This window comes from Nelumbo nucifera, chromosome 1 (assembly GCF_055504915.1).
Source record: "Nelumbo nucifera cultivar China Antique chromosome 1, China Antique-T2T, whole genome shotgun sequence".
In the NCBI taxonomy this organism is placed as follows: Eukaryota; Viridiplantae; Streptophyta; class Magnoliopsida; order Proteales; family Nelumbonaceae; genus Nelumbo; species Nelumbo nucifera.
The window spans coordinates 113,631,523-113,653,640 of record NC_142649.1 but is presented as its reverse complement, the minus strand read 5'-3'; the positions used below and the strand labels follow the sequence as shown (position 1 = coordinate 113,653,640).

General features: G+C 39.0%; 1 protein-coding gene across 6 annotated transcripts; it reads right to left on the bottom strand.

Moving 5' to 3' along the window:
* Positions 1 to 337: 337 nt before the first annotated feature.
* Positions 338 to 15,718, bottom strand: LOC104588181 (G-box-binding factor 1-like). Of its 6 annotated transcripts, none has more exons than XM_010246019.3 (12): positions 15,181 to 15,718; positions 13,297 to 13,445; positions 11,395 to 11,442; positions 11,185 to 11,280; positions 10,983 to 11,069; positions 10,576 to 10,724; positions 9,443 to 9,500; positions 9,120 to 9,192; positions 8,750 to 9,039; positions 8,301 to 8,378; positions 4,352 to 4,477; positions 338 to 855 (listed from the first exon to the last, which is right to left on the bottom strand). In XM_010246019.3, exons 2-12 carry the CDS (start codon positions 13,354 to 13,356, stop codon positions 658 to 660), a joined length of 1,263 nt encoding a protein of 420 aa, XP_010244321.1. In that variant the 5' UTR covers positions 13,357 to 13,445; positions 15,181 to 15,718; the 3' UTR covers positions 338 to 657. The 6 variants fall into 6 exon arrangements, with proteins under 6 accessions (XP_010244321.1, XP_010244323.1, XP_010244322.1 ...); XM_010246021.3 differs by having other exon boundaries at positions 9,120 to 9,159; XM_010246020.3 differs by having other exon boundaries at positions 13,297 to 13,394; positions 15,181 to 15,321.
* Between the last annotated feature and the right edge of the window lie 6,400 nt (positions 15,719 to 22,118).

The window sequence follows — 22,118 nt, the reverse complement described above, 5'->3', positions numbered from 1 at the left end:
TTACAACATTATTTACATCAAGAGCGAAGAGGAACATTCGATGAGTAAACAATCATGATTATGAGATTATTCGATTAGATTCTTACTCAACCTGTGAGAGAACCTTGGAAGACCAATCTTCTTAAGTCCGGCTTCCATAAATTCACGGCTAAATATAATAATGAAAACCCAGCATTTAAATTTAAAAATATATACAATGATGAGAAATTTGTCCTTGGGCTTAGGGACTTGTGGCCAAGGGGAAAACTGGAGGACCTTACGAATAAGAGGTGGATCCATGTGGTGAGTGTAGAACTTAAAAGCATCCCTCAGCTTTTGATTCTTTTTTCTTAATAAATTGTTAATGAATAAATGATCGCTCGACCCTGCTGCCTTATTGATTTAACACACCATGTGCAATACAAAGCATCAGGCAATATACATTTGCCAAAGAAAAGACAGTAATAACATTAAACAGACAATTGAAGTGAAGAAAATAAACTCTCCTAAAGACTTCTCTAGTCGCTAATCAATTGGATAAGCAACGCCTAAATTTCTTAGTTCTATTATTGTACAACAATGTACACAGTGAGACGCGTAACTATATTGTGACACAATTAAAACTGGAAAGGTTAAGGCTCTGGATTGGTTCTGCAAACAAACAAAAAGGTCCTGTCATCAACTGGAACCAGAATCAAGCTTCCCGTTAGAGTTAAGAATAGTTCCATTCTTCTGACTACAAGCTGAATCATTTTCCCTTGAAGTATCTTGTTGATGACCGTTTACATCACCATTAGTGGATTGGAGAACTGTGCTAGCATTGTTGTCTTCAAGATCAGCAATGGCCTCTGGTCCATATAACTGAGTCAGCTCTTCCTGTTTCAGCAAATTAGTCCTATTAGCTTCAGAAGCAGCAGCGACAGCAGAAGAAGAATTAGTAGTAATAAATCCATGCAGTGGCCTATCAACTGAACCAGCCCAGATCAATTTAACTACACAACCTTATGCAGGTGATTTATTAGCATTTCCTTATAAAAAGCAAAGAATTGCAAACATCAAATTGCTAAAAGGTTGCTCTGCATTTTCCTTTCTTAAGCTCAACATAAAAATTCACTTGCAGGCTTTTCTTTTTATTGCTCAAGACTTCCTTATTTCTTTATCCAAAAAAGACTCCATTATTTGATTAGAAAAGATGATGAGAAGATTTCCTTGAAAAAGCAAATCTTAATTTATAACTTTTAGAAAAAAAATTGAGGCATAGGAATTTCTGCACACTCTAATGTAGATGTAATGATTAGGACGTATGTTAAGGAAAGTGTGTGATAGTGCAATGAACCAATGTTAGAACGTTTGGGAGAGAGACATCAGATTTTTGCAGTTATGATGGGCCTCCACTGAGATTCAGCACTTGGCCCCTATTTATTTGCACTGATCAATTGATCATGGATGAATTCACTAAACATATTCAGGAGGAGGTCCCATGGTGCATGTTGTTTGCTGATAACATTGTTTTAATTGATGAAACTAACAAATAATTAAATGTAGAATTAAGCTTGTGGACAAATGACAACAAGAGGGTTTAAAATAGGACTAAAACAGAATGTATATGGCATGTAAATTCAATGACAATGGAAATGCAAATCAGGGTATACTTGGGATTGGCGACCAATAGATAACTCAATGTGACCTTTTTCGGTACCTCGGTTTGATAATTCATAACAAGGGAGAGATTGAGGGTGACACCCATAGAATTAGAATAGGATAGAAGAAATGGACGGGGTGCATATGGAGTTTTATGTGATAGGCAAGTACCACTTAGATTAAAAGGAAACAGAAATGAAGTCATTCTTAGGAACTTAGGAGTAGCTCCAAGAGGTGAAAAAATGAGAGAAAGTAGACTAAAATGATTTGGTCATGTGCATAAAAAACCATCAACAGCATCCGCAAGAAGTGATTTGTTACAAGTTGAAGGGGTTGGAAGGGCAAGGCGTAGAGACCAAAAAGGCCATGGATAGTAGTAAGAAATGATTTAAGCACCAACAATTTAACAATGGATATGGCCATTAAACAGAATGGAGTGGTGAAACAGGATTCATGTAGCCCACCCCATATAGTAGGGATAAGGCTTGAACGGCGATGATGTTGAATGACAAACAAAATATACTATCAAATAGAGAAAAACAATAACTTTATAGGGGTATTCTTCTCTTTCACAATCCTAAATTAGGAGTGTTACATTCATCAAAAGTAGAGGGTGCTCTAATTTCAAGCCATACGTCCATAACAATTTATAAGTAAAACAGGGCAGTAAACCATTCAGCGTTAGTACAGAAATGTCACCACAGCCAGAAGGGGAAAAACACCGTATCTTGAAACCTACAACTCAAAGAATATGAAATTTAGAAAATGACAAAAATGATTAACCTAATGGCTCCTAAAGCCTGGACCTTATGTCCAATAAGTAGAAAATGAGAAAAGAACCCCTTTATCCAAAAAATACTGAATATGCATGAAAATAAAAAAAGATTAGAAAATCTCTTTATCCACCATTTAACTTCTCCATAGCTGTGCCTCCAAAATTAGGTACTGGGAACCTGAAAAATCCCCTAGTGTTGGACCAGCAAGCAATGAAGACCTGGTAATGACTCTTACAAGCTCTCTGCCTCATCCTCATTATCCAAATTTTCTCTTACAGAATAAAATACGTAGGCCCTTTGGCTCTAAGGTGGGACCAGGCAAACCTGCCTTCAAATAGAACAATCCACCTACACAAGGATAAAAAAAACTCAAATACGTCATGGGATGATGGCAAAAAAAGGTATTTCTCTTTGTTGTGAAAACCTTTAACTGTCCATCCTTCCTAATTTCAGGAATTAAACCACTACCAGAGCAGATATCAAGTGGCTCAACACTCTTTGCACAACCAGATCCACCATCAAAACCCACAACTAGTACACAGCTTGATCCCTCAACAATCTCCTCTATTGCATCAATCTCAACCCCATCCCTAGGATCTTCACTAGCGTATGACTCCAGTCTTCCAATCATATCATTTGAGCAGCTTTGCTCTCACTTCTAAGATGACTTTTTCTCGTGATTCAAAGATATGAATCACATCTCTTGTTGAGCCAAAACCATCAATCATTGCTCATCAAGATCCAGTGGGTCATTGTGACAATGACCAAGTCTGTTCGCTTGATCTGGTTACCAATCAAAGTAAATAAATAATAAGCATAGGATGAAACTGAATTTTGGTGGTAGTTCTGTAGGTAACCCCAGCGCCTCTGGAGTTAGGGATGTTTTTAGAGATGTGGAAGGAAGAGTCTTGGCCCTTTTCTCTGGTCCAATTGGGATGGATGACTCACTTAGAACAGAGGTGATGGTGCTACTTCAAGGACTCAGATTGGCTAACAGCCGGGTTTTCAACAGCTGTTGGTCATAGGATGGATGCAAACAAACCGCTTGGGCATTTGGTCTCTTAGGCAACCTGTAAGGGAAAATGGGAAATAATGAACCTAACAAGGGAGCTTGAAGCACAGTTTAAATGGACTAGGAGGTCAGCAAATGGTTCGGCTGATGCATCAGCAAAGCAAGGAGTTAATAGGGAGACTTTGTTTTGGGCATGTTTGCAAGTTGTTCATGATATGAGGGGTCACCTTACTTTTGAAGGTGACAGTTAATAATAATAATAAGAATAAGAATATCCTCCTATTCCTCTCTTCTCAGATGCTTGCACAAATATCTGTAAGTCCCTAGGCATATATGCTTGTGATTGTGCATTTTGCATGTCATTAAAGTTAACGGAAGAATAAGTGCCCTAATTTAGTGTCTCACACATGATAAACTGCATAAGACATGCTCTCATGTATACTTTAGAAGTAAATTAAGATACATCCAAATGCATCAAACCCCATGTTCAGCATGTGCTGACATACTTTATGTCGAAGTGTGTCCAACACTTCATATACTTGTACAAATCACTAAAGAAGAAGAGGTTTTGAAAGACACCCTACTCTCCTTGAACAGGTTGCACCAGTTCTTTGGAACAGGACCATCTCCCCCAATCATCTCACTAAGGCCAGGGTCATAAGAAGGCTTAACAGAGCTCCTAAATGAGTTCTTTAGCACTAAAAAGCATCTCTACCTACCCTCCTCTGCAGACCTATATAAACCAGAATACCATGTGTATCCTTGGATCGAGATACCACTTCTCAAATCCTTGGTGAGTTGGGTCAACAAATAGAATTTATTTGTATCAACTAGTTAATTGACAAACAAAAGGACAAACCAAGAGGAAATATAGATGGGAGTAAACAATAATAATGAAATCAAGAATATATATATATATATATATAAGGATATAGTAGTGAACCATTAAAGACTTATTTTCTGATGTAAGCTTTGCACATTCTTCAGCAAGCCTCTCGAGCTCAGTCCTGAGTGTGTGATTCTCAGAAGTCAATGTTTGCACCTTTGATTGCAGCTCTTCACATTCTGCCTGGTGACAATAAAGGAAAGGAATCAGTTTGATCAAAACAAGATAAAAAGAACAACTTCTAAAGAGGGACAATAACTATCAATATTATCATGCATGCTATCTTTCTTTACCAAATGGATTTTTGTTTTTTTTTTATTATTATTATTATTATTTTTGGGGGGAGGGGGGGGGGGGGGAATGGTAATCTTCTGTTTTTTGGATCTGCAACAGAAACATTTCATTAATTTAATATTTACAAAAAGATATGATTGAGGAATTACAAAAGAGATAAACCAATCCATTGGAGCATAGCCCCTGCTATCTCCCCCAAATTACGAATCATTACAATTCAGCCCAAAACACTTGGTTTCTAGTGACCCCCTGCTTAGCTAGTGTATTAGCCATACCAACCTATTAATCCACTGAACCCTAATTTGTAAATTCCTTGACAACCATTTTGGCTTCTTCGTCGAATTTCTATATTCCCATATACTGGTAATCAGAAATTTCATTAATTCAAAAAAGGAATAACCAGTTTTCTGAATGGATTTTCTCAACAGATAGAAGCTTGGAAAAGAAAGAAACACAGATCTAAACAAGATACACCAGCTTTACTCAAGAGTTTCTATGCAATATGTTCATGGCCTCTCACTAAATTAGCTAATGGTGTGATTCAGGCTTAGGCTTTAATATAAGAATGAAAGGACTGGATCTATGGGAGCAAAAGTTTCTTATTTGGTATGCTGGTGTATGTGAAATGAGAGGAATTGTAGAATATTTCATGGCAAGGAAAGACTTTTTTATTAAAACATCTGACAAATGTTCACGGCTTCATAATTGGATGGAAAAAATCAGTCAAAGATTCAGCTCTTTCATGAGAAGAGATTTTGTATTTAAGCAGAACTATGTTTTGGGTGCAGCCCAACTCCATAATAATTGGGATCATGGTTCAACGTTTTAATTTTGTTAAGCATCTCATCATGTGCAAAAAGGGAATTTTCAGATAAGTTTTGTAAGTTTCACTTAGATGTTTGAAAAATCTGAGGTAATTGGAAAGATATTAAAAATATTAGAAAGAACATGAGGTTATTTGTGAAACTTCAGTAGATAACATCTCTCCATTAAACTTAAACAAATATCTAACAAAACTGAAGATTTGAAGCTTGGATCTCCCAACATGTTCTCAAATTTGAAAAAGCCTACTTGCTTATAAGCTCTAAACAGTTTATTTGACATAGGGTATGGCTAATATTGGGTGATAACAGCTGAATTCAATAGTACAATGCCTATGGAAGAGGTTGCTAGTGGATACTGATGTATAAGCATTGACTAAGACAATATAAACCAGTTCCATGGATACATGAAACTTGTCAGATACTGCATTGCCTAAACCAGCAAGTTTGAAACACATGATAACAGTACAGATTATTATTTTTCTTTTTTGAGGAAAAGGTAAAGTAATATAAAAGACAAAAAGCAATAGCCAAATCTGCACAACAAGGATCTGTGCAGTGCTCAACCAGAAGCTGTACATCAAACTACATGATTACTCTGTAAACCTATTATCAAGTGCCATCCTTGTTTTTGAAGGAATGATGGTAAGTGTTTTTTATGCAACTCTTGGAAACATTGCCCTACAGTCATGGGTAAGGGCCATGAAAAGACACACTACAAGATAAAGATGTATATGTCTTTTCATGGGTCTCACTTGGTCTGTAGAGTGGAGAAAACAAAAAGTTGCATAAATTCATTGTTTACCAGCATTCCTCTTGTTGCTGTTTGACAATATAACCATGATTAACTATCTACATACTAGAGATACTCTGCTGTGTTATTGTCAGAGGGCATAACTTTGAGTAATGATACCACAGATAGGGGTGATATTTCAGTCGGAACTGAAAAACCAAACTGAAAATTTTGGTTTCAGTTTTAGGGTATTTCAGAAACTGAAAATTCAGTTAACTGAAAAATCGAATTCCATACACATGCATATATGTGTGTATGTATAATGAAATTCAGTTTTAACCGGAATAACCAAATAAGAAATTTGGTTCAGTTATTTCAATATTTCCTTAATTTGGTTTTGGTTCAGTTTTTTTTATTGGAAACGGTAACTTCACTAAGCAAATTAGGATGTATCAAGTACAACTGTCAGCCCCAGAATAGGTGCTGACCCCAAAAGACCTTTTTTACAATTCTGCCCAGAATAGCCTTTCCCTCAATACCCCTGGTTAGCTAAAGTATCAGCTATTCCATCAGCTGATCTTCTAGTCCATTTGAAAGAAGCCCCAATCTCCTTAGTTATGTTGGTGATCTCCCTTATAGCATGTCTATAAATCCAAGCTCCGAAGCTTCCTGACTTCAACTAATCAATGAGCATTTTAGAGTCACCTTCTATCTCTATTCGGTTCAGCTCCATCTGTTTGGCAAATCCCACACCTTGAAGCAAAGTCTGCCCTCAAAGAGTCACCTACACCTATAGACCCTGAATACATGGCAACAATTTCACCGTCTCCACCTCTGAATACTCCCCCAATTCCTGACAGTCCTGGATTGCCTCTAGAGCTCCCATCAAAGTTTTGGTTCAGTTTTCCCTCTTTAGAATTTCAGTTAATTTGATTTGGTTTTTAACCAAATAAACTGAATGCTCACCTCTAACCACAGAGGACTAAAAGTATGGAAGGAAAGTATGAAAATAACCCAAATTATAAAAAGAAAGTAGGAAAAGTTGACCTTCAGATTAAAGACATAAATAGAGATAAGGATTAGCTTTATGAGTAAAGCATACGGAGGATTAGCTTTATAGGTGGTAAGCCATACACAAAATGACCATAAAACACTGCATTGAAGAAGAGACAAGGAAGGCTCAAAGGTCAAGGGGAGGCATTGAAGGCTAATTGATGGCTTTACAGTATCGATCAAGGCTGGCTTTCTTCATGTCACAAACTTCATAGGAGAATGAGATTCCATCATAAACAGTAAATGATTTAGGCAATAGCAGTCCAGCCCCATGGAAATGCAGAAATCTATTTAGGGACATTAGAAAACTGGTAAGAGAGTTCAGAGTTCAGGACTTCAGGTTTAGTGAATTCCAAGGGAGGGAAACAATATCGGACACATGCTAGCTAAGCAAGGGGTACACAGAACCAATATGTGTTAGGGGGTCATTAACTGGAGACCAAGGCAACTAGAACGCTTGCACAAAAGATGTATCTGGGTTGGTAGCAAGGGCTACCAGGGGTCCTTGCTTTGGGGAAAACACTTCCTTGTATTCTTACACACATTCTTTTCTCTATAAATAATAAAGTTAAGAGTTAACAATAAAAAAAACCTTATAGATTTCCCATGCCCCATAAAGCAATGAAATGGTCATCAAGAATTTAAATCAAAAGACTAATGCTAGCCCCTTTTGTTGACCAAAGAGATGCAAAATTTCACTTAAAGGATCTGGGCTTAGTTTGTTCTTTCTTTCTTTCTTTTACATTTCTTTTTTTGGGCTTATTATGTTCTTTATATAGTTTAATGTTTTCATTTCCAATAACATAAAAAAGGTTGGGCCTGGTGGAAGTATTTTGTTGAATAAAAGAGGTAAGTTCAAATCTCACTAGCGACAGAAACAGAAATGTGCATGGAAAAGGAGATTTCTTTTTTTTATTGATAAAAAAATTCTTTTTACTCAACACAAGGCAACTAAACTCAACCTAACAAAATCATTATCCGGGAGCCTTTCATTCGCCTTCAAGCTACTACAGTTAAGATTGAAAATTCAGTTCTTCAGGTTGGGTTTGGGTTGTCCCAAACCAGCCAAAACTGTACAAAAATCTGTACAAAGCACTCAGTATACCTGCTTCCGTAATCTTGACCTCCTTGCTGACTCCCGATTAGACTGTTTTCTTCTCTGTCTTTTTAGTTCACGTTCATCCTGTCAAGGGAACAGTTCCAAGTCAGCAAAGATGTTGAAATTAAGTAAAACCATTAAATAAGCTTGAAATTAAGAAGCTAAATAAGATTAATTTCCAATGTAAAAATCCTGTATGCTAAAGCTGAATGATCAGACACCATGACTTTTAGGAAGATAATACTCATTCTACCATTACATAATAAAAACAAGGGGTCAACACTTGTGTAATAGTAAAATGCCAGACCTGAGAGTGGGCTACTTTGTTCCAAAAAAAAAGGTCAAAGGTTAGGTCCACAGAAGATTGTACTGTCTTTGTATTAGAATGGGGATGGGGGAATATAAGGAACATTACATGGAAAGCAATCTGGCAAACTGCTATTAACAGTTCTTACTTGAATTGAAAGGTGATCAAGCATAACCCCTTCACGTCCAACAACTGGTGCTTGTGCAACAGAAGCTGAGACACCAGAAGCATTTGGTCTGGTCTTCAATGGTACAGTTCCAGCAGGGGACGAATTCCAAAGGTCCATTCCTATATTCAAATTGGCAGCAGGCATATTTACAACCGGCCTCCCAGGGACTGAAACTGGAAGCTTTGCAAGTGGTTGCCCCCTTGTACCAAAAGTTGTTTCAACAGTTGCACCACTATATTGAGCACTGCTGTTGTTCTGTGCACTTGCTCCTGAAGGAATTGTATGAACCATTAGAGCTAATATGACTAATTAAGCACACAGAGAATGTAATTACTTCAAATGAGCATACCATCTGCAAGCATCTGGTCAAAGCTTCTCTTCTTGCCATCCTGAAGACAAAAAATATATATATATGGCATAACCTAAAAATAGCAAAAGTGTAAAGTTTGCCACAAATGAATAGAAAATGGATAACGGTTCTTTGAACATATATGAGCTGGTATGCCATTTTCCAATGGGGTCAGTTAAGAAAAGTTTCCTAGTTAATCAAACCAAAGATTAGCTCCCTATTTAGACTACTTGACCCAGGCAACTTATCTTCAGCAATTTCTTTGACATTGGAATCAAATATTAGAGTCACATATAAATAGAAAACAGAAGGCAAGGACATACTTGTTGGTTAGTATTCTCATCACTTGCACTGGATGAACCCTCATTTCCACTTTCATCACTGTATATGAGCAATATTTACAGAAATGTTAATGCCAGAAATTTAATGCTAAGGACAATTAGTTTTTTTTTTTTTTGAGAAAAGGTATAGTAAATGAAATATTGACCAGAAAATGTATGAACAAAAGCAGTCATCCTTATATGGTAGGAGACTGATAGTTGTAAACAGCGGTACCTTGATCTACTTAAGAAAAAAGAGTTATTACAACTTCCACCCTTAACATTTCATCCTTCTGTGATTCCAGATTTTCAAATATTCACCTTTTCTCTTTCCTCCACACTATCCACCATAAAGTTGCCATAGGAATGGATTTTTTTCCCCTTCCTATTAAGACCTCCTATATGCCAACCAGTAAGAATCTCCATAGCTGTCTTTAGGAACACCCAACTGATGTTGGGGGAAGGAGGAAGTGTGCCCAAAAGTTTAAAGTTGATTGGGCAGTGCACAAAGAGATGCTCAGCTAATTTGAGCTCCATATTGCAGAACACAGCCAATATTCTGCTGATAAGCTTGTTCCTTAAGGCACTTTGCCAGGGGTGCAGTCCATGTCATAAAGGCCACTTTGGCTGAGCTACAGAAAATTAGAAACCCACAAATGCCTAATGGGAAAAAAACATGCATAAGGAAATCGTGGAATAGAAGCTATTGGGTAGGCCAACTCCCTCATGGGATGGTCAAGATCAGCCAATATATAGAGAAATTTATGCCTTACAAATCACCAAGGAACACCTTGTTCTCTTGGATACCTAGAAAGTCAACACATTTGTTGTTTACTTGTTATCAAATTCAAATTCAACCATACAACCCTTAGACCCTATCAGGTATGAAAGTAAAATCAAATCTATGATTTGAACAATCCAATCAAACCTGGATAAACCAAACCAGTCCAAACCTAATTCATTTACAGCCCTAATTTCAGGATAGGTAGTTGCTCCATACATCCAACTCTTTCTTTATCCTTTTTCTAATGAAAGGTCTGGGCTTCAGGAAAATTTTCTTTATACTTTTTCTAATTCATTAAAATTTTGCTTTGTCATTGATCTTTTTCTTTTTTTGAAGTTTTAGGCTTAATAACCTCTGTGAGGCACCGTCATTTGCAGATCCTGAAGCAGATTTTCTACTTTCTTTTCCTGAACTCCTTTTGGATTTCTTAGCTGAAGACCGATCCTTTCCATCAGAGGCTTTTCCTTCTGCTTCTGTAGTTGTTACTGCTGCACCCTGAGCCTATAAAGTATAAAAATAAATAAAATTAGAAAAAGAAATAGAGTTCATGATAATTGTGAAGAATTTGGTAACATCTTCTTATAGGTACAATGACACTCTTTATCTTTCTTGCCAAAAAAACAACAGTGTAAAAATAATGAACAAACAAAATAATCTTCAGACCATCCTATGAAGAAATAACATAGAAGAATTTTGGTTTCGAATCAAAACCAACCAAGAAAATGAAAAATATGCGATAATGTGAAGGATTGTACTTACTGCAGCCATGCTAGGATGGGCATAAAGTCCCCCATGAGGATATAAGGCGGGATACGGAAGTGGAGTTCCATATGGTGGCATTAAATGCTGAAAACCATGAGAAAATAGAACAAGAGTTTATCATTTGACATAGTTAAAGAGTCCTACAATAAGGGCAGATCCCCAATACAAGCTTAGAATTTTAGAGAATAGAGATAATCACCTGGCTTCCCCACAGATATGGATGGGGAGCAGGTGATGAAGCAACACTTGAGGTAAAAAATGGAGGGGGTGCAGTGGCTCCAGCACCATAGTACGCCTGTTCCAAGGAGCTAAGGAGTAAGCTACTAATATAATTCAAACAAGTAGTTGAACAAAATCCATGAAGATATATGAACAACAAAGTAAAGCCAGAAATAATTTTATCATAGACCTGTAAGGGGGTTGACCAATCAGGATATGAAGGCGTTGTTGGTGTCTCCTGTAATGCAAAAAGAGAATAATGAAACAAGAAAAAAATTGATGTATATCTATATATGTGCATTTTTACTGAAACCATTTAAAAGGACAATTTTTAATCATGATGATGATGGCGATGATGATGATGATGATGATACTAATAATAATAATAATAATAATAATAATATTATTATTATTATAACATGATGATGATAGTAGTAGTAGTAGTAGTAGTAGTAGTAGTAGTAGTAGTAGTAGTAGTAGTAGTAGTAGTAGTAGTAGTAGTAGTACAATAATAACAATAATAACAACATGAGAACTAAGGCTATAACTGGGTTGAATTCGGATCAGACCCAGTCACATCCAAATCCAATCCAATTAGTGAACTTCATATACAAATCTGACCCAAAATCTGTAATATCAGACTCAGACATAAGGGTAGTTCACTGGCTGAAATCTTTGGAGCTATTTTCAGATTATTCCATGGCTGACATTTGATTATTAATGCCATATTCTAAGGCCCAATTGGAGAGGGTGACTCTCTTAGGGCTGAGATTCTAGCAGTTCTAGAAGGAATCCAAAGAACAAGAGAATTAAACATTCGATGGTTGGTCATTGAAGGGGACTCGGAGGTGGAGATTAGGTGGCTGAAGGAAGACAGCAATGGTTTGTGGAGCTACAGAAATGAAAAGAAAAATTTAAATGGCTGAGTAGGGATATTGAGGTGAAGTACAGTTGGGTGAAGAGAAGCGCTAACTCAATGGCTGATGGGTTAGCCAAGCAAGGGGCGTTTAAGGAAACTATGTTTTGGGTAAATTTTTAGCTTTCTTTTTTGTTCTCTGTTGCAGGGGAGTTAAGATATTTTACCTCCCTTTTCTTGTACTTAAAGTTTCACAATTTTTATTATTTAATAAAGCATCATTGTTACTGATAAAAAAAATATCAGACTCAGACTTGAACTGGCTTAGAATTTAATCCACAATCCAATTTATCGTCATTAAAATAAAGAAAGATTTTAAAAAGTCTTGAAAAATTAATCACTTTTAACGTATAAATACATAATAATTTCATATAAATATGAAATACTGAATTTATTAGTTGTAAAATTTATATAACTATATATATAATTTTAATCAGACTTAGATTTTAATTGGATCAAATGGGGTCAAATCCACATCTGATCTGATTATTAAGCAATGCAGGTTTTAACATCCAAATCCAAATACCCGGATCAAATATTGGATTGGGTTTAAGACTAATGAGGACTATTCTTTTTATGGTATATGAAAGACAAATTTCATTAAAAGAAAAAAAAAAAAAAGATATTACAATCTCAGGTGAGAACTACTCTATTGGTTAGGCCATTCAGTGAAGGCATATAAACAATCCAGGAATCAACAATGCAGCATGCTGGTTTGATCAGCCCCACATGTTCCTCTTGCTGTCTTCTCTTCATGGGGAAAAACTCATTTAAGTCCCCTTGCAATGTGACCAAAATAAGCCCTTAGTTGGGGCTTCTAAAAAAATAAATAAAATATTGAAACCTTGGATGACTGAACTTGGAGATCCTCCAATACAAGGTGGGCAGATCTGAACTGGGACAGAAAACATATGCCCAACCCAGATTCCAGAGGTCTACAGTCTACTATCAAATGGCTAGTCTGGATCAGACACAGAATTCCTCAATCTGGCAGAAATAGGTGGATCGTCTAGCAAGTATCCATAATTGCCTGATTAGGAAAATTTTCCTAATTAAATGCAATTATACATAAAAGTATAGTATATGTACCTTAAAAAAATGCATTTATACAATTATATGTTTATGTTTCATGATAATTACTATCAAAAAATAACGAGAGAGAGAGAGAGAGAGAACCTGAGCTGATGTAGTTGGTTTGGAAGGCTTAGCAGGTGTGCTGTCTTCCCCGGAACCCATTTCGCTCCGTAGAATATATACTCAGATTTCCACCAATACTAAAAATATTACACAAGATCTTCTATATTATAAGCAATTTCATGAAGCATCTGAAATGACCATAAGGAAGTATGAGACAGGGTGCTTTCAGTTAAGAATAAATTAGTCATCGATATTACATTGTTAATGGACAACTTTATGGGAATATTTATTTTATTGCTCAGGGCAGGAAAAACTTTTGTAGAGTGAAGAACTATTCTATTTACCAGCAAGCAAAGTAGAATATTATCACAAGAAATCACAATGGTAAGATTTCAAGGAAATGTTATAGGAAAGCAGGAAATTCCAATCATGAGATGAACTTCAAACAAGATTGCTGGAATCTTACCAAAAAAAAAAAAAAAAAGATTTCTGGAAGCAATATCATGTATTATTAAATTGTCAACTGGTGTTTTTGTTAGATAGATTTCTTTTCCTTTCCTTCTTTCTTCTTTGGTAGGGATTGATAACAATGAATTTATAATATAAAGATGATATTTGTGTCAACCACTTATTCAATATTTGTCAAACATTTGGAATTTTCATAGGAATCCCATATCATTGTAACCATTTATGTCTGGAATTCCCCAAGGTATCAAGTCCACCACTCTGAAGACCAGGATCACTAGGACCAGTGTTGAGTTTCCAAGGTAAGAGGCTCTACAGGGATTTGTAAGCATCTTCCAAAGCCCAGAGGCAGTTTTCACTAGGCCCATCTCTCCAGCCTCATTCCAGCGTTCCATTTCACCAATCATACATATGAACGGTATCAACAAAATCTAAATTTGTAACGGCATGGTATTTTTGGATTTATTTGAAATACAATACTAGCATTCTGTTAGCCCATGTGAAGGATATCTATCAGAGCTACAGGAGGTCTGTACAAAGTGAACATGTTAAAGGGGATGTCCCTACTCTTAAAAGCATGGGAAAGTTTCAGGCTTTCAGCTAGTTTTAAAAATTATAAGGGATATTTAAGTAATTTTCCTTTTAAAAGAAAACTTAACAGAATTACTGGATTTTCGGAAAATAAATGGGGACTCGGGACAAAAAAGAAAGCATGGATATGAGTATGAAACACAAAAAGACCACCCAAGCGCAAGCTGAGAACTGCAGAAAGAGGTGAACGGATTATACATAGGTCTTCCTAGATCTCAACGAAGAACAAGAAAGATGAAACTGAATAGATCGTTCCCAGCTCATGCAAGGAACGTTCTCGGCAAAGATGACTAATATCGGTCCATTTCAATGCAATGGCTATCTATCAAGGATTAACTGTCTGCTGGATTTACAAATCATGAATTCACCACAGAGCGTTTGCCAACTACCAAACATAAACCAATAACAGAACGAAAAATCAGGTCCAGTTTCAGAAAATAGATACGACCCAGAACAAATTAGTTCAGAAGTTAAAATCCAACGAACAGCCACGTTTCTTTCTTTAAACTGCAAAGGCATTTTTTTGAAAAGAAGAAAGAAATATAAAGCAAACAAACCGAATACCTAGTAAGCTATGGAGACTGGAGAAGAGCAGGAAGGTCAATTCCTAATAATCTAAAAGAAGCAACCAGTTACAACGCCCCCTCCCCGGGCCCAACGTCAAAAGATAACGAAAAGAGAAGAAATTGTTAGAGATAAATAAACAACCAAATCCAGCCTTTCTAAAAAAAATGTTGCAGAGAGATCGAGAACCAGATGCAGCAGCAAGAACACATCAGACGATTAAAGGAGTAAATATCTACATATATAAAGAAAGTTAGAAAGATAAAACAAATTAGGTGAGAGAGAGAGAGAGAGAGGACTGACCTGTTTTCATGGCGTAAACAGGGAAGCGAGGAAGTGAGGTGGAAGTCCAGGTAGGAGTGAGAGGGAGAGGAGACCAGGGTTGTATATAGTGATGAGCAGCCGCCACCAATCGAACCCTTCTTAGGATTTATTTGGTGTTGAGATCCAACGGCTGCTGAATCGGAACGGCAACTCAGCAGTCCTCCTCGTAATTAAATCGGAGAAGTACGGATACACACGATGCAGAATTCTGAATTTCAGTAGTCCTCTTCCCTATAAATCACATCTTACCCGTGAATTTGACATTAATTCACGGTCAGGATGCATTTTCCTGCTTGGCGCTATAAAATTCTGATCTGGGCTGATTGGTCATTTTTCTAATTAAATTTAGATTTGTAGTTGGTCCGTACGGCTCCCAGAATATACTCAACACCCAGGACTCAACTCAACTGTCCAACCAGAACACAAACAGCTGCGGCCTCCGGACTTCTTCCCCTTCCTGGAGAGAGAGAATCCTTTTCCGAGTCAGTCCGACACTCCGAGTTCTTCTGTGTTCTCTGTTCCCTGTTATCTCTCTCTCTCCTTTTTCTCGCTGCTGGCTACGTGTTGGGCCGTCTCCACGTTACATCTGGTGTGTGACCTGCCTCTCTCACACAATAGGACGGACTCCTTCCCGTCTCAATCGCGCTAGGGTTTCTAACTTGACACGTGGCCGACAAAAAGGTCCACATGTGATATCTGATTTACAACGGATAAAAAGGGGCAGTGTATGTGTCCATGGACAACTAATCAAATATGATATGAAACCTGGCAATTTCAGTTTTATGGGATTCCTGATCCCAAGTACCAAGTAGGCAAGTACTTGATCCGTCCTTGCTAGCCTACGCGCATATCACCGCATTATCTGAACACAGTACACATGGCGTGGACATGAAGGATGATGTCCGACGCTCCGACTTACTCGGTCCCACATCCACGCGATCCCATCTTAATCACGACGATTTTACGCGTACTTTATGGCCCGTGGAAGATATTGGCTTTTGCTTCAGCGCCAGGAGAATGATTTTACATATCATGGCCAAAGATTATCTCATACTAGCTTTCATAATTAAAATATTCTTTTGTCAATAATGGGGGACCGTCTTGTAATGGTAAAGTGGGTGTTTGGCATTGATGCCGTTTTACGAGAAAACGGTGTAAGAGAAAGTCGTGTTTTAAATAAGGTTCTCTTGTTTGGTGTTTTAAGTAACGTTTTTTTTGTTTGGTATCGTTTTTTCAAAAAAAAATTTGCTTTAGACCATGCATTAGAAATCGGAAACATATCGTTTGGACCAATGCCAAGTTCAATATTTTGTGAGAAAACTACGTATTGTTATCAGCGGTACAATGATGTGGTATCAATGTGGCTTCATCTTGGACGTTGGATGATATAGATCAATGTTGAAAACATTGCTATCAGCACTAGTACCAAGCAAAACAAGTGTTATTTTCTCATAAAATACCTATGTGGCAACACCGGTTCTAAGTGTTTGGGTTATAGTTGATCTGGCCCCAGACACCACATGTCGCCTACCTAGCCACCTTACCTCCTCAACCACGTCAGCGCTGCATCACCTCCATGACCCACCTTATCTCCCCAGCCACGTCAGCACCGTGTCACCTCTACAACCCACCTTTATCTCTTCAGTCACGTCAACACCATGTTGTGTGGATAAGTGCAACCCAAACAGGAGAACGTCGTATAGATGAGGACTCTGCTGGGGATTAAGTCTTATCTCAAAGACCTCGACGGTTAACCTCATCCCGACAACCCCAAAAGTCTCATCCGACCAAAACACAGATCTTCGGTTATAAAAAGGTACCTCCTGCTCAAGGTAAGGGATCCAACTTTTGACTTCCATACCATTACTCTGCTTGGACTAGCACTATTCTATAATTGCTCGGCCCGACTGACCACATTTCCTCGACTAACTTGAGTGTCAGAGTATCTACTAGGGGATAACTCCTCGAGCCTCTAACTGTCTTCTTAGTTTCAAATCTCGGGGCACGACCTCGTCCTTCCACCTCGGCTCCGCCTAGTTGGCAGGATCATCTGATTACGACCTCGGTTAAAGAACTACCTCAAATCGAGCAGCATCAAATTGCCGTTGTTTGTGAGAATCGCACAAAAAGCTATTCCAAACCTTCTTTCTACGTAATTAAGAAAGATGCCAAGAAACGTGTCTGAACGTTCAACATGTCAATCCTCATCTTGGGGATCCCACTCTCATCGTAGTCTGTCACGCTGCGAAACTCAGCAACCTCAGTAGCAAGCTACGGTCAACCCCACCCAATTTCAAGCAATGCAAGAAAAGGTCAACTAGATCTTGGCGATGATGCAGTCGCTGGAGTCTACAGCACAGCCTCCTCAAACCATACTGTGGCCGATCCTCGCCCTGAGGACCCCAAAACACATTGGTTGGACAAGGATAGGGTGCGACTTGATCTAGAGAAGCAACAAACTTCAAAAAGATCAAGCTCCTCAGCCCGGTCCCGTGAACGCAACAACTGTAGCATAACTCATCAATCAGCCTAGATTCCAACAAAGGAAAGGCTCGGAAAGCGGATGCAGCTGCCAGTCTCTGTCGCCGAGTATAGCTCAATCAAAGATCACCCGGCAGCGCCCAAGAAGAAAAGAGCCACGCCTGCTGCGGTTTCAAACAACAGGGACGTAAAGATCCGAGAACTCCAACAGCGTCTGACCTATTTGGAGCACAACCAGGCTCAAAGAAGTGCAGCCCCTCCAGTGGTCTGACCCACAAAACCAAGCAACCAGCTCGCCAAGGAGCCGCCATTCACCTGGACATCGTGGATGAGCTCCCTCCAGTTGGCTGGCGAGCCCCACAGTTCGAGAGGTACAACGGATCCATAGATCCCAATGACCACCTTGAAGCCTTCAAGGCCCAAATGATGCTCACGGCTCATCCGAAGACCTGATGTGCAAAGCTTTCATAGCAACTCTTAAGGACATGGCCCTAACTTGGTACACCTCCCTTCCCCCATGCTCCATCTCCTCTTGGGAGCAGTTGGAATGCTAGTTCCTGGCACAATTCACGGCCAGCAAGAAACACTGGAAAACTTCGACAAGTCTCTTCCAAGTGTGGCAGAGGAAAGGGGAGTCCCTCAGAGAATACCTAGCAAGGTTCAACTCAGAGGCCATACACATCCAAGCACCGAACCAATCGGTGGCCGTCACAGCCTTCATGCAAGGACTCTGCCCCTCTCCATTCAACTTTCAATCTCAAAGAATCCTCCTCAGACTGTGGCCATTGATGGCCCACTCCCAAAAATACATTAGCACTGAAGAAGCACAAGTACAACTAAGGGGCGAGGAAGAACAACACGACAGGAAGAGGAGAGACCCCGGTGACCGTAAGACAGAGAGGACGGACCAAGACAACAAGAGACAGGACCACCGACCAAACCGAAGGCCAAGGACCCTTCCTCCAACCTACAGGAATTTCACATCGTTGACTACACCGCGGTCTGTACTAATGCAAATTCATGACAACAAGTATGTCAGGTGGCCTGAGAAGATGAAGACTCAGAGCAACAATAGGAACTGGGACAAGTACGACGAGTTCCACCGAGACCACGACCATGATACTAACAACTAGAGTGGATTCATGCCGAACCGAGCCAAGCTGAATACTACCAGGCTCGAGCTCGGCTCGAGACTGTTCTGCAAGGCTCGAGCTTGGTTCGAGCCAGAACCTTGAGCTCGAGCTCAACTCAAGTAAAAAATTCATAAGCTCGAGTTTGGCTCGGCTCAAGCTCGATTTTGATAAAAAATATTTTATAAAAAAATTATAATAATTAATAATTATAATATTTTTATTTCATATATATTGTTTTCTATAATTTTATTATATTATATATATATATTAAATATCAAATATATATATATATATATTAAATATCAAATATATATATATATATATATATCTGAGTCGGGTCGCGAGCCTCGAGTCGAGCTCGAGCAGCTCGTGAAAAGCTCGGCTGGTTACCACCCCTACTGACAATTGTCATGACTTGAAGCACCACCTCAAGGACCTGATTTGGCACATCTACCTTGGGGGCTTCATTGACATAAAAGAAGACAAGCCGAAGGAGGAACCGTGCCCCAGACCCCCAAGCCGAGCTCCCCTAGCTAGAGTCATTACTATGATATCAAGAGGGATGGCCTCTAGAGGGGAGAGCAGCTCGAGTTGAAAGAAGTATGCGCGGTTGCTTGAGATCGACAACAAAGAACAAAAGAAAAGGCGAGAGGATCTGATCACCTTCACCGACGATGATCTCAAGGGGTCCAGACCCTACACAATGACACCATGGTGATCACGACTGAGATAGCCAACTACGAAGTTTGGCACATTCTAGTAGACACAGGGAGCTCACTCGATATCTTATTTGAAGAGGCCTTTTGTTAGACAGTTTTGAAGAGGCCTTAGCTTCAATCAGAATGATGTACTTTATGAGTTTAATGTAAATGAATAAAAGTGCATATTTGATTCATGTTCCCTTGGTATGTTTCTGTGTAATACCCTTAAACTGGATACTTAATGAGACTCGTGTTAGTTTAGAATGTTCACAGCCAGTGGGTCGGTCTGGGGAGACCTATCCTGACAAAGCTAACACTGTGGTGCCACCAAGTCGGTTGGGGTGGCCTGTCTCAGCTGCTAGGGTGAGACCCTAAGCACACACAGTGTAGGATTAATTGAATCTATGAACTGGACCAGATTTCCAGTATTGCCCTGGACCTTGGAGATTGATGGGCAAAACTGGAAAGTTACACCCGACCCCTAGACTCGATTATGATACTGCACTAGGTGTCGGATTGGGCTGTCTTTGATGTACCAATCAGTGAGATCCTTAGCGGGGATCAAAACTTGGGTATGTTGGGACAGCCTGAGAATTCATCTGAGTGGGTGATCATAGGGACAGGATCAGCCCCTTTGTCGGACAAAGGTAATGGTCGGGGATGCACTCTCACTGATGGAAACCAAGACTGCCGGCAACCGATTTCAACCGTTGAGATTTGTTTTGCAAAGTATATTTTATATGAGATATAAAAGTATATATATATATATATATATATATATATATATATATATATGGTTTCTCAAATGTTTGCAAAATGGTTTTAATTCCCGAGATCCATATAAGTGGAGAGTGCAACACTGTTCCTTGCAGCCGAGGGAGAGGTCCTCTCTTGTCGGGCAGTGTATGATCATTATGGGCTGAGAGGTTGAGTGTAAGACCATTGAGGATAATACCTAATGGGCTAATCTTGCATCTGCCCACAGTCCCTGCGTGTTACAAGGTGGCTTGGCCCAGGGACCACTTAGGGTAAGTGCTGGGCCCATAGAGCCCATTCGATGGGTTTCAGGGGGTGCACTGTCTTTAATAGTATATTCGGCCAGGCCTTGTAACAAAGGCTGGGCCGGATCCATGTGGCTGATGTGTAGATCAATGCTTGGGTCCCACGCCATACAAGGAAGCCCAACTGGGTAGCAGTTAGGAAGGTTAAGTGAGCACATAAGCTTAATGGGCATAAAGCCCATTTCGAACTGGGCTATTCATTTAGTTAATTAAAGGGGCGAATTCTGAGATGGATTAGCAGATAGGATAGGGTCTTAATCCTATCAACTCAAAGAGTTCAGATCTGAATATGATTCAGATCTAGAAACCTCCTAATGAGATTAGGAGAAAGCTAATCTAATCAGCAAATAAGATAAGGGTGTATCCCTATCACCTAAAGAGAAGTCTTATCCAAATATGATTTGGATAAGCTGCTCCTAATTGGATTAGGAGCTAATCTTTTTAGATTAACAAAAGAAGGAGGGGGCGGCAGCCTAAAAGACACATCATCAGATTTTCTTCAGTGCTGAAAACAAGAAGAGAGAATTATGCACCCTGCGAATACTCTCTTGCTGCCTCCTTGTTCTTGCCGCCCTGTTTGCCAGTTCGATCTCCAGTTGTGGGAGAAGTCAAGATTCGATCTTGACATCAGTTCTTTGAGAAAGAATTGATAGGAAGCTGTGCTCACGTGCCATTCTGCTGATTCTTGCGAAGGACAGAGTTCTTGGAGAAGAACACTGCTGATTCTGCTCCATCCTGCACTACGCCATCTTCAATGGGAGCAGTCTTTGGATCCTTCCTTGGGCGTGAACACCTTCGTTGGGAGATATTACTTCTCTGTATCAGGTATAATTCTCTCCTACTCCTTTTGGTTCAGATCTGGTTCAGTTTAAGGTTCAGGAATGATCATTGAAAATATGATTTTCTAAATAGGGAATGTGATTCCCAGTTGAAGGGAGATAAAAATTTTTGAAATTCGCCCCTCATTCCACAATCTTTGGGCGTCCATGGGATGGATCTCTCATCCCTTCAATGGTATCAGAGCCAGGTTCAAATCTTGAACCATCTTGTTTCAGATCTGAATCTGTGCAAATGGGCAGAAGGTGTTCTACCCGATTTGCGCAGATATGGGTTTTTGGGAAATTCTATTCCCAAAATTAATGGGCGAATAATCTGAAATTAATTTTACATAAATCTGATTATTATTTAGAATTGTTCTTTATGATTTTCTAGATTGATGGGTTGTTCGTACAAGAGGAGATCAAATTCTTGGTTTGCGCAGGGAACCTGCGATTTTGCAGTTCTTGAATTTTTTTTGGTCTATAAATAATTTTTTTTTTTTATTTTCTAGACTCAATGTATAGGTATTCGATCTGATGTAATTATTAATAGAAATAGGATTTCTATTTATTTTATTTTGGATCGAAGATGGCGGCGCAGAAAAGGAGATTTCGTAGAGAAGGAGATTTCGCAGATGGGAGAATCGCTATCTGCGATTTGCAGTTTGTGAAACTGCATTCTGTGATCTACCCTCTGTTTTGCAGGATGGATTATGTGAACAG

Coding starts and splice junctions, on each gene's coding strand:
- LOC104588181 (XM_010246019.3), bottom strand. CDS start 13,356: ATGGGTTCCGGGGAAGACAGCACACCTGCTAAGCCTTCCAAACCAACT. Junction 11,281..11,394: donor ATTGGTCAACCCCCTTACAG/GTCTATGATAAA, acceptor TCCTTGGAACAG/GCGTACTATGGTGCTGGAGC. Junction 9,193..9,442: donor ATGAGAATACTAACCAACAA/GTATGTCCTTGC, acceptor TGCTATTTTTAG/GTTATGCCATATATATATAT.